Source organism: Eriocheir sinensis, chromosome 44, assembly GCF_024679095.1.
Source record: "Eriocheir sinensis breed Jianghai 21 chromosome 44, ASM2467909v1, whole genome shotgun sequence".
In the NCBI taxonomy this organism is placed as follows: Eukaryota; Metazoa; Arthropoda; class Malacostraca; order Decapoda; family Varunidae; genus Eriocheir; species Eriocheir sinensis.
The window spans coordinates 5,185,040-5,197,004 of record NC_066552.1 but is presented as its reverse complement, the minus strand read 5'-3'; the positions used below and the strand labels follow the sequence as shown (position 1 = coordinate 5,197,004).

Below are 11,965 nucleotides of genomic sequence, written 5' to 3'. Positions count from 1 at the left end.
AAATTCCACTGAAAGCTCAGTCATTATTGCATCTGTGCAAACCTCCCACAGTATGAGCATTAATGAAAACATTGATGTTACAATGTCAACCCCATTCATGGCCTCATCCACCAAGATGGAAGCTTCAACTTCATTTACGGGAACAACAGAGCAACTGCCAGAAACTACCACACGCCAGTCTCTGTCTAGTGCACATGAAACCATTAATGTGGCCCCAGGGATCATCAGCGGGCCACCAGACACCCTGGCAGAAGGAAGACCCCCAAAGCATCTTGATGACTTCCCTGACAACACCAACAAAGATGTCATTAAGCCAGGGAAGAGTGATCCAATAATCAAAGTTGTTGAGCCGGAATCAAGACCTCGTATTGAGACACTTTTTGACATAGAAATCAACACAAAGAATCAAACAGTCATCGCAACAGATGCCCGACTTGACAGCTTGTCAGACATCACCCACGTGGAAGACATCTCCTTCATTCCCCCAGATTACAAGGTTGAACAATCTTCCTCCCAGACGCCCACCACCACGCCAGCCACCTCCCCCACTACATCCCCAGCATCCAGTTCCTCTCAACCTGAAGTAGATGAAATTGAATCATCTCTTAATGAATCACATTCTGTGCTGTTGGACCACACAACTGAGAGTGGGGTGCCTTCTTCCACACTTGAGAGTCCCACAACCACCACGAACAGCTCCCTGTATGAGACGTTCCCTGCTGTTCAGTCCACTTCAGAAACATCAACCACTGAGGCACAGAAGAACCCACTGGAAGGCATCAGAAAGGTAGATGAATCGGCTTTCTTGTCTCCAGGCTTCAAACCATCAGTAGAACCAACTGAAAACTCTACCGAAGCTGCGTTATCATCAACCACAGAAAGTTCAACAGTTGTAATACCTGAGGTGAAGACTGTGGACCCCTCTCTGTTCCGTCCTCCAGGCTACAGTCCCTCAGAGGAGCCCCAGACAGAGGCAACAACCAAGTTGATCCCTGTTGTCCACACTGTCGATCCCTCTGCTTTCCTTCTTCCCGGCATCAAACCCTCAGCAGATGCTGAAACAGAGAGTCCCGTCATCAAAACTGTTGATGTGTCCAAGTTCCTCCCTCCAGGCTTCTCAACAACGGAGGAGTCCACAACAGAAGCCACAACAAAGAAGCTTCCAGTTGTGGAAACAGTTGACATATCCAAGTTCCTGCCACCAGGTTTTAAACTAAATGCAACCACAGAGGTGCCAGAAGTGCAAACAGTTGACATTTCCAAGTTCTTGCCCCCAGGCTTCAAACTTTCAACAACTGAGGCACCAGTGGTAGAAGTCCCAACAGTAAAGACAGTTGACATTTCACAGTTCCTGCCTCCAGGCTTTAAGCTTTCCACAAGCAAGGCTCCAGCAACGCCACAAATTTCAACAAGTAAGCCGTTTGATATATCACAGTTTTTGCCCGAGGGTTATAAACTGAGCACCACTGAAGAGCCTACATCAAAGAGCCCGGCTGTACAGGTGCCGGAAATATCCCAGTTCCTGCCTCCGGGCTACAAACTCAACGAAACTGAGGAAAAAGAAACTCCAAAAGTAGAGCCTTTTGACATTTCCAAATTCCTGCCACCTGGATATAAGCTTGGATCAGAGAGCTCAGAACCTTCACCATCAACAACCACTGAAGCACCAACGACAACTGAAAAAGCTGGCCCCAAAGGACTCGTGTTCCCGCGCCGCCCCAAGTACCCAGCTTACATGGCCACCACGCCAAAACCTGCGACTCCGGCGCCATCAGGTCCGCCTCCGGTCAAGCCCACGTTCAGGAACCTTTGGGATAGGTAAGTGTATCAGAGTTTTTCCTTCATGTTATTCTTGTTTTATGCAGCTTTTAGTACTCTTTTCACAGTATACTCTTTCTACAGTGAGTGAAGAAATGAAGAAAATAGACTATACTTTTTATGTCATGTAACTTCCTCTTCATAATATTTTTAATTTTGCCAAATGATTTAAGGAGACATTCAGTGTCCTCTTGAGATTTTTGGATAAGAATTTTATCTCAAGACTATGCTCATAAGGATTGTTTTAAGTGCCAAGTAAGGAGCCTTGAATCCAGATCATACTTTTATTTTATCAGTAGAATTTGGTCATTGTTCACCTGTTGACCATTTCAGAATCAAAACCACGACTGAGTTCACCGGCTGGAAGACAACCGAGGCGCCAACACCCGTCCACAAGGCATCCCTGAACGAGGGCACCAAAGACTCCCCCACCACCACCACCACCACGACCACCACCACCACGACCACCACCACCACCACAACAACAACCACTCCCAGACCTACAACCCCTGGTACCTATTTTTTTTTTTTTTTTTTTTTTTTTTTACAACAAAGGAGACAGCTCAAGAGCACAAAAAAAGGAAACAGTAATAAAAAAAAAGCCCACTACTTGCTGCTCCTAAAGAATCCAAAGAGGTGGCCGAAAGAAGGGTCAATTTCGCAATTTTGGGAGGAGAGGTGTCATGATACCCTCCTATCTATAATATCTACCTTTTTTCCAGCACAAAATAACTGCTTTCTTCATTACCAATAAAGACTTCAAATAAGTACAAACTGATGTGTGAGAACATTATGCATTTGTGATTTTATTCAATGTGGTCAAATATCCTTTTCTTGTTACTTAGAGAGTGTGTGATGCACTTCAATTCTCTGATGGTTGTGTTAAACTTCCTCAGCTCTAGACCCCATCCTGCTCTAAGAAGGGATTGGTGTTATTACAATTACAGCATTATCCAGAAGTGCAACGTTAATCGAATCTTTCACTTACAATCTCACTTCTTACTTCCAGGCGTCTGTGGATCAAAGTGTCGCCTGGCAGGTACACTGAAGATCACCAACGGGACGGAGTGGCGGCCGGAGCTGACAAACAGAGACACACTGGAGTGGCAGGAACTCGCCAACACCATTGAAATTGAAGTAAGGATTTATTTTAACTTGAAGATCAGTCAATTTCATTATATTTCATATACAAAAACTACCATGATTATATGATATTTTAAAGTTGGACACCTTATTTAATCACTCACTATGGATAATAAAATCACAAACTAAAGTAATAGTCATGGTTATTCTTCTTCAGCTTGACTCACTCTACCGGAGAAGTCCGTTGGCTCCCTGGTACGAGCGAGTAGAGATTGACGCCTTCAACCCCGGCTCTGTTCTGGTGGACTACTTCCTGCACCTCACTGACATAGCTGACATCCTCGACACCACCGACCTCAAGGAGCTCCTCAACCAGGAGATGGAGGAGAATGATTCCTTCGTTCTAGGGAACTACACATTGGACCCCAAAGGGACAGACTTTATTGGTAAGGCCGGTGGAGTTGTGGCAGAGGCTGAGGCATGTCTAATGCTGGTCTGGTATACATAGAAAACAGTGGTGCATATATAACATTTTCATTTTAGTTGTGAGTTCGCCTCCCATCCTCGGGGCAGTGAGCTCTGATCAGGAGTCTGTTTTACCTAACTAGTGATTTCATATTTTTTTTCACATGCCTCCTGCTTGCTCTGTGGGGAAAGTTGTAATGCTGATTTGATAGCAATTTGTATGGTGAAAATTCAGCATTTAATTAAGTTAACAATTTTCTCCTTCTGCTGCTGCAGTGACATTGTTTTGTAAGTAATATTTTCCAATTTTTGGTGGAAAAGTTTAAAACCAACTCCATGGAAACTAGAAACTTTGAATTTTGAAATTTTAATAGGATTATGATTTTGATAAAAATATTCTAGTAGACTTTTGTATTTAGATGTAGTTTAGTGTTTTAATTGAGTAAAAGTTAAGCTGTTATTCTATAGCCCTTTCAAATAATTTTTGAGGCCAGCTGTACTTACACCAGCAAATGTAAATAGTAAAATCTAGTTTACTGGTAACAGTGAAATGATATATAAACTGTTTTCAGTTGAGGCATATTGATGACTCACCAGTTATCACTAGAGGAGTTTTATATATGCAGTTGTGAAAATTTTTATCATTATACAACAAACAGTTTTAGTTGAAGAAAGTCAATAACTGGTGAGCAAGACAAAACATTGTGATTTTGGAAATTATAAGTGCTGACATCTATTTTTCTGTTTAGTTAGTAAGGCTGGGCGAGTTACTGAGTCTTCCTTGTTTCAGTCATGCGAGAAAGGGTACGTGTGGTTCAGGAGGAGGAGGACGGCTACCTCATCCCACAGTGGCTCATCGCTGTCATTGTCATTGGTCTTGCTTCCCTCCTCTTCATCCTCATCTTCGGAATCACTGTGGTAAGTGACTGGCCTGTATTTCCATTCACTCACTAGATACATTTACACCTTTATTCATGAAATGTGATTGTCTAGTGCTTAAGTTGTCATGTTGAAGATATCAGTCACCAAATTGCAAAAGCAGAAATGCAGAGATAAGTTGACTTTTACTTTCACTTAAACCTCAATTGATAATGATACTTTTTGATTGTCATTTTCAGTCCAGTTAATCAATACCTCAATTCAAATTTTTTTTGTCAAGCATGGTCTGTGTGTATTTACATATTCATGTAGAACTTTAGGGCTAATAGAACTTTTGAAAACTGAGTCATCATTTTCATATGCGAATGTTAATATTGTAGATAGTTTATATTTTCACCATAATGGCAATTAAACATGAACGACTCACTGAAATCTTACAAAACCTCCCCAGCTGGTGAACCGAGGGCGAGTCAAGAAGCGCCATGACGTGCCCCTCACGGCCGAGATGCTCAACGAGCTGAACAAGAACCACCTGGCAGGTGTGGACAACTATGCCATGGATGGACTCTATGACATGGATGCCATATGGAATGAAAAGATCCAGGACAGAAGATCAACGAAGGTGAGGAAAATGGCCATTACAGGTGAAATTGATGGTGGAGGGAGATTTTCAAAACCTGATGTGCTCTGATCTGGCAGATGATTTCAGTAGGAAGTGTAACTTCATAAAAGTGAAAAGATGGCTGCCAGGGATGAACTTGCTTTATTGTATACAAAATGAATGACTCTGTGGCTATGGTTTGCTGAGAAAGTCGATGGAATAAGGAAAAAGGGAGCAATGTTCCAAAGCAAACAGGTCTACATACCCACAAAAAAATTAAGGTGAAGTAAAGTTGTCCCCAACATTGGAGGGTGTCAGGGAGCATCACAATCCTGAGAGAGTGTGCAGCATGAGTCATGTTCATGGGATGTGCCATGAACTCCTAAGTTTCTTTCTATTAATGTTTGTATAATACCCCATCAATTTCTGAACACAAGAATGTTGGGTGACAACTATGTATGGTGTGCAATAACTACCAAGCTGCAAAAGTAAACACAGAATATACTTAGGTGTGTTCATTACTTTGTTACTGGTTTAGATAATAATTAAATACCATACTTAAAGTCATCATCCCTTAGACTTAAGAGGATATGTATGACTTTTTCTTCAAATCATCAACCATTAGAACATGGAATTCTCTGTGACTCATAGTTTGTGCTTCACCCCCAGCCCCCTTCAAGCAGAGGCAAAGGCTACAACCCCAACTACAACATCAACATCTACGACTCTTGGCGCACCGACTGGTCTGGCCCCTACGGCTCCTCGGCCACCTATGCCAAGCGGCGGCCGGACACAAGCTTCTGACATGAGGATTCTCAAGAAGAAGACATTGAGGATTTCTAGATTGAGGCAGAGTATTCTGGTGTCCTGAGATATAACCAATAGTACTACTGAAGGACCCATATTGTGTATGGGGCACTTCATATTTTCAACGTGTTATACGGCTGAGTATAACACGCAGTGCTTATGCTGTGCTGCATGTTGCCTCTTCAACCAAAGAATGCTTAGCAGAGGCACCTCTTCTACTTTCTCAGGACTCAGACTGTGTCAGCATTTGACATTCTTGTTCATGATGTTGACTGATGCCTCCAGTAGGGCAGCACACCCTTGTGCCTCCACCATCAGGAACACTTTTTATATAACTGTTAAGTTTAACAAAGTCTACTGTTTTTATGGATACATGGAGATAGAGGAAGTGAGCCCTACTGTCTAGACGGTCTCAGTGGATCATGTTCATTATTTCAATTACTTTCTCTCTGATTGATATAGATTATACAGAATGGCATCTGTGCAGTCAGTAATCTATTCATAACCTCCCATCTCTCTTATATATAGCTTTGTAAGTAGGAAAAACATTTCCATCACTTCTTCAGTAGCTTTCTCCATGCTTCTCAATCAACATTCCTGTATATAATCAGAGAAACTGTAATAACACAGTGAATAATCTCATGTATAGTTACACCTCGCCCGGGAACCACTTAAACCCCTCAGCGAAGAAGCAGGGCAGCTCACCCCCTGCACCACCAATGGGGTAAAATGGTGCCCACCAGCAGCCACATTTGTGCTTTGAAACTGGTGTCCCACCCCAACTGTGAACATGAAGGACTTTGATAACACCTCACACACTCTGTGGGCATTACCAAGGCCCTTAATCCTCACAGTTGAGGTGGTTGTAAGAGTCTTAAGTTGCAGATGTGGCTGCTGGTGCACAACACCCAGTGTGCTCCATCAGTAGTACAGTGGGTATGGTGCTCTGCTTCTCATCTGAGAGGCTTGGGTTTGATTATTGGGCATGGTGTAACTATATATGAGATTCCTGTATATATCAGTCACAAAGTCTTTCTCTTCAGCTGCATTATGAACATGGTCCTGTCTTCTTTTTGAGAATTCATGATGATGAAAGCCTGTCCTGCCCCGTGTAGGGCTTAGGATCAAACCTTCCACGTTAGTGCTACAACCTGAGCAAAGTTCCTTTTTGGGTCCTCTATATCTACTGAAAATGATTCTGAGGCTTCACTTACTAGTAAGCTTCATTCAATGATTTACACAAAAATAAGGTAAAATAAAGTATTAGAAGGATATGGTGCTAACATTTTATTTGTTGCATTTACTGCAGTCTTTGTGGCGTCAAGACAATGAAGTCATGACGGGTGGCCACGGCGCTGCAGTCACTTGTATGAAGGGTTGTCGGCTTTGATCACTAGTAATTGAAACCAGCTGGAGTATTCATATTTTTGGTTTTAAAAGATGGTGAGCTTTGTTTGGCTTTATTCAAGGTGTTTAGATCCAACTATGTATTTTATTCTTTTTATGTTTTTATTTATATATATTTTTTTTATTTACAACATGCCACATTGTCTTGTAGTATTACTACATTTGTATATATCTAACAATTCTGGTGTTTATCCTAATCAAATCATAAAATACACACTAAATTTTCTTACAACTCGGTCAAAATATTTTGTGACTTCAAACACAAGTGACCACTATGCCTGAGGTACAGCATATCCTTTTGCATATTTTTCGCATCAAACTTTTTTGTCTTAATGTCCTACACAAAAACAATCCCTATGAATGTGTCTTTAGTTGATAATCCCTGAATGTCCTGTGAGGATATTTCATTAAGTTTCAAAAAGAAAACTCAGTCTAAATAGACTATTGTGAAGTAAAATTCACTCTCCATACACCAGGACAGGGATTAGTGGCCCTTGGGAGTGTGTAGTTGCTTTTTCTTAAGGATGTTGCTTTTGGGCAACATCATCAGTTTCTAAGCTGTGATACATTCCTTACTAGAAAATGTTTATATTTATATGAATTGCATCATCGATCATTGATCTGCTGGAGCACAGGAAGCAAGACTGGGCTTAAAGCATTGGCGTGAGGGGAACCTTGACTGTTTCCATCAGATGTTGAAGCATTGATGACAAGTGTGTCTTGGGCTCAAATGTGCTACACCTGTGTAAAATTTGTTAGGGCCACTGTACATTTTTGTATGAACTTTTGTCAAATGTTTATTTGATGCATGGCGTACCATTGTATTCACAAGTTTAGATGATTATATATTGTCTGCCAGGCAGACTGTTAGATTCTTTGGTATTTGTTTAGTGGCTAGTATAATTGTTTGTGTATAGATTACTAATATTAGTATTTATATTGTATTTGAAAATTCATATATTTAGTGGCATTCACATTTTGTGTTATGAGTGTTTGTATGAGTGAGGATGAATTTTTTTTAACATGATGCAAGTAATGGTGCAAAAGGATCTGGGAAGAATGATGAAGGAGGGGAAAGAACACACAAATATTACTGCTTACCCAGACCTACAGCAATGAAGTTGTCTTCAAAAGACACTGCTGACATTATTTTAAGAAACCTTTTATTTTATTTTTTTATTTCTTTCAATGCTTTAATTTGACAAAATTTTATTGGAACACATCAAATGTTTGGAGTTCTTCCCTTTACATGATTCAGAAACTTAAGGATTGCTTTGACCTCAACCTGAGTGAGGCTGAAGAGGATGCTCCGAGAATGTAGCGTCTAGTCTGGATGAATGAGTGTGTTGTGAGCCATGTCAGTCTTATGGGAAAGGTTCAATATTTTTACTTTAAATCAGCCCTGTTGTAAAATGAATATTTTGGGGGAGAATTTTTGGAAACTACAAAATAGTGATGATTGCTACATACAGTATACTATGTATGCTTTGTTTGATGGATCATTGCAAAGTAGGAAAACATTCTGATGTGTTCATGTGGTAACTTATGGCTGGGAAATATTTTACCATAATGTCTCCCCAGTCACAGCTTGCTATTTAAAAAAAATATTATCATATAGTGCCTCCATGTACTGCATGGCAATGTATTTTCATAAGTTTGTTAATATAAGCTTTCTATGAAAAGTATATATTGTATTTTGCAAGAGAGCATAAGTGTTTAGGAATAAATCAAAACAAAACATAGCACAAATACACATTCCCATAAGAATGACATTAAACTGTATATTTGTATAATAACTGATTTATACATTTTTCACATACTACATGCGTTGTGGTGGATACTCTTGGAGGGGCCAAGGTTTCGTAATAAAATAGATTATTCCAAATGTGGATTCACATTATTTGTTGCCTTCGTTTTTTGTTATGAAAAAAGAAGAAGTTTTATTTATATAACCCTTGATTTAACCCATAAGGATCGGGCTAGAGGACTATTGTCATCCTCGCAACGCGCAGGCGGTGTTGATAGATTTTGAAAAATAGGTATCTTTCATCAATGCCCCGTGTGGCAATTTCAAAAGAAAACATAATAATTTATACTTTTTTCATCACCAATCCTTCCTCTCCATGATGAAATAAATTTGAAGTGTCTAGGTTGCAGCACGGCAGAGATATGATGTTGGGAAGAGGTGCTATTTTTGACCAAGTCGAGCGTGTCGGATGGCGGGAATTCCCGCCACCCGACCCTCTCCGCCCGAGCGGGAATTCCCGTCACCCGACCCACACGGGTTAATATTGTGTATTGCTTATGAATAGAAAATTATACTTTATCATCATTTTCTTTAATGAAATGAAAATTTTTCTATAAATTTCTGCCCTCCTTCAGCTGGCAACACTTAATTCTTTTCTTAATTACCACTACATATCTTTATCAATATACCATTGTTGTTAGTTGTTTGGATCTCCATTTTCCATTTCTGGTTTTGTCAAACTATCTGCTTATGAGTTTGACAACACCTGTCAATAAATTTACCATGGACATGAAAGAGGGGATGTAGGGATGCATATGCATTCAACCTGCCGTAAACTGCCCATCACAATGACGGTAAGTAGCTGCATGGTAAAGATGAACTGATGCATAAAATGGCATAGGGATCAGATGACTTTCTAACATCTGTCTATCAGTTTGTACAGAGAAAGAAAATATAAAACATTTAACAATTTCCATACATGCTGCAAATAGTTTACAATTTACTGAACTGGGCTATACACAAAGGAATGAAACTAATCACAAAACAAAACCCAAGCAATTGGTATACAAGGCCTTGTTACCACAGCTTTTAAAACTTCAGCTGTCAATACTGACAGAACAATAAATATTACATGGTATATTCCAAGTCTATAATAAAGGATTTTATCGATTAAGGTAATAACAATGATTGTCTTTTAATAAAATACACTAAACCTGAAATGAGTCCAAATGCACTACTGAAAATAATATAAAAATATAGAACCATAAATAATTTATCAATTTTAACATTGAAAAAAATGTTGACATCATGGAAACAAAACACACCTTAGTTATAAAAGAGGTTAGTATTTACTACTTGTCAGAATGAGTCAGGAAATGCATCACAACATCTGCATAACACACATTTAAATTAATTCATTTATAGCAAGCAAGTCATTCACTCCACGAAAGTTTGTAAAAAAGTAAGAAATCTAAATTTCATAAGCTGATTGAATACTTTGTACACTGAGTTCTTAGTTTTGTACTCTAATACTTTGAACAAACTTGTATGCACATGGCCCAAATGCAATCAGCTCCCCATATATTTTTCTCATTTTTGGTAATTGAACAAAAAAATTATTTATCAGTGAAAATCATGATGTAAACTGTTAGAAAATGTCCGAATATGGCCATCACAATTACCTCTGTGCTACTTAGTAGCTAACCAAATACCTTCCCACCAAAATACTTTGCATTTCAATGTGAAAAGTATACACTGCTATAATTTTGCATCCTCAAAAACATTTGTTGACCATTTGTAGTTGAACTTTAAGTGCTAGCATCAGCTATTTGAATAACAAATTTGTACATGGGTTGTACTAGTCCTCACCAGTGGAGTCACTCCCGCCATCCTTGTCTGAGGTAGAAGACGTAGCAATGTATGGTGAGTCACTTCCGGTGTCTGGTACGGGGGAGCTGTCCCCCTCCGTGCCACTCACACCGCCCTCGTAAGAGTTCTCTACAACAACACTGGTGTCGGAATCAATAATGATCTCAGAATCATCTAACGACGGAACGGCCAAGCTTCTCCTTAGGGGATTAGTCACAGGAGTGAGGATTTGCAAGTCAAACTCTGCCCAGGGGTCCTTCACCATGCTGGGAGACACAAACTTTTCTATTGGGATATCACTTATCGGGCCCCGGTCTCTCCCACCCCCACCCCTCGAACCACCACTGAAATGCAACCTATTCTGTCTGTGGTTACCAAACGAATCCCTGTTGCCACCTTGTCTTGTGGGGGTGAAGGGGAAGCCTTGGTTACGACCGGGACTGCCCATGGACCACTCCCCGCCACTCCGGGCCGGGGAGGGCTGGTACGGGGAGAACATCCTGGGGCTGCCCGGGCCACGACCCCCCTGGCTGAACCTGCCGCCACGACCCCCGCGCCAGCCGCTGTCCTGACCATTATTGCTGCCGAAGGCAATAAAGCCGTCAGACGGGCTCGGGGAGGGCCGCTGTGAGGGGGAGAAGTGGCCGCCTCGAGCCCCGCGCCAGCCATAGCTATTGGAGCCCGAGGGTGGACGGGTCATGACGAGGAAGCCCGGGCCGGAGGGCGTCTGGGGCTGCTTGGGCTGGTGCGTGTGGCCTCCCAGGAAGGGGTTGGGGATGCGGCTCATGTCTGGGGCCTGGCAGGGGCGGAGAACGGAGGGTATGCAGCGCCTGAGTCTCGCCTCGCCCCTCGGCACCAGCGTTTGTTTACATGCAAAACGTCGACATGGATTAAAAGGTCCAATGTTTGTCTATATAGGATGTCTGAAAATAATATCCATGGCTAAAACCTATTAAAGGTGACCCCTATGAGACATTCAGTTGCGTTGGGCTACCTAAGGAAAGGGAAGGGAAAGGAAGGAAAAGAGAGGGAAAGGAAAAGAAGGAAGGAAGAAATGACCCTTTTAACTTTTAAGATTCAGTTACATTAAACTACCAAAGTTATGAAGTTATGAGAGCTAAGAGTTATGAGTTATGAAAAAAATCTATTAAAAGTGACCCCCTATGAGACATTCAGTTACGTACGTTGATCGAGCTACCTAAGGATAGTGAAGGGAAGGGAAGGAAAGTGAAGGGAAAGGAAGGAAAGAGAGGGAAGGTAGGAAAGTGAAGAAGAAAAAAAGGAAAAGG

At 41.1% G+C, this 11,965-nt stretch overlaps 2 protein-coding genes across 2 annotated transcripts in view; one reads left to right on the top strand and one right to left on the bottom strand.

Moving 5' to 3' along the window:
• Nucleotides 1-8,945, top strand: part of LOC126980341 (mucin-5AC-like) — a 62,808-nt gene extending 53,863 nt beyond the window's left edge. The window contains exons 4-10 of the mRNA XM_050830097.1: nt 1-1,818; nt 2,152-2,330; nt 2,828-2,955; nt 3,119-3,347; nt 4,157-4,284; nt 4,697-4,867; nt 5,516-8,945. The exon at nt 1-1,818 is cut by the window's left edge and continues 1,124 nt beyond it. Of these exons, the coding sequence (XP_050686054.1) occupies nt 1-1,818; nt 2,152-2,330; nt 2,828-2,955; nt 3,119-3,347; nt 4,157-4,284; nt 4,697-4,867; nt 5,516-5,650 (2,788 nt within the window). The 3' untranslated portion in view covers nt 5,651-8,945. The remainder of the gene's footprint in view (nt 1,819-2,151; nt 2,331-2,827; nt 2,956-3,118; nt 3,348-4,156; nt 4,285-4,696; nt 4,868-5,515) is intronic.
• An 823-nt stretch (nt 8,946-9,768) lies between these two features.
• Nucleotides 9,769-11,666, bottom strand: LOC126980342 (translation initiation factor IF-2-like). The gene has a single exon (XM_050830098.1). The coding sequence runs from the start codon at nt 11,461-11,463 to the stop codon at nt 10,666-10,668; it is 798 nt and encodes a 265-aa protein (XP_050686055.1). The 5' UTR covers nt 11,464-11,666; the 3' UTR covers nt 9,769-10,665.
• Between the last annotated feature and the right edge of the window lie 299 nt (nt 11,667-11,965).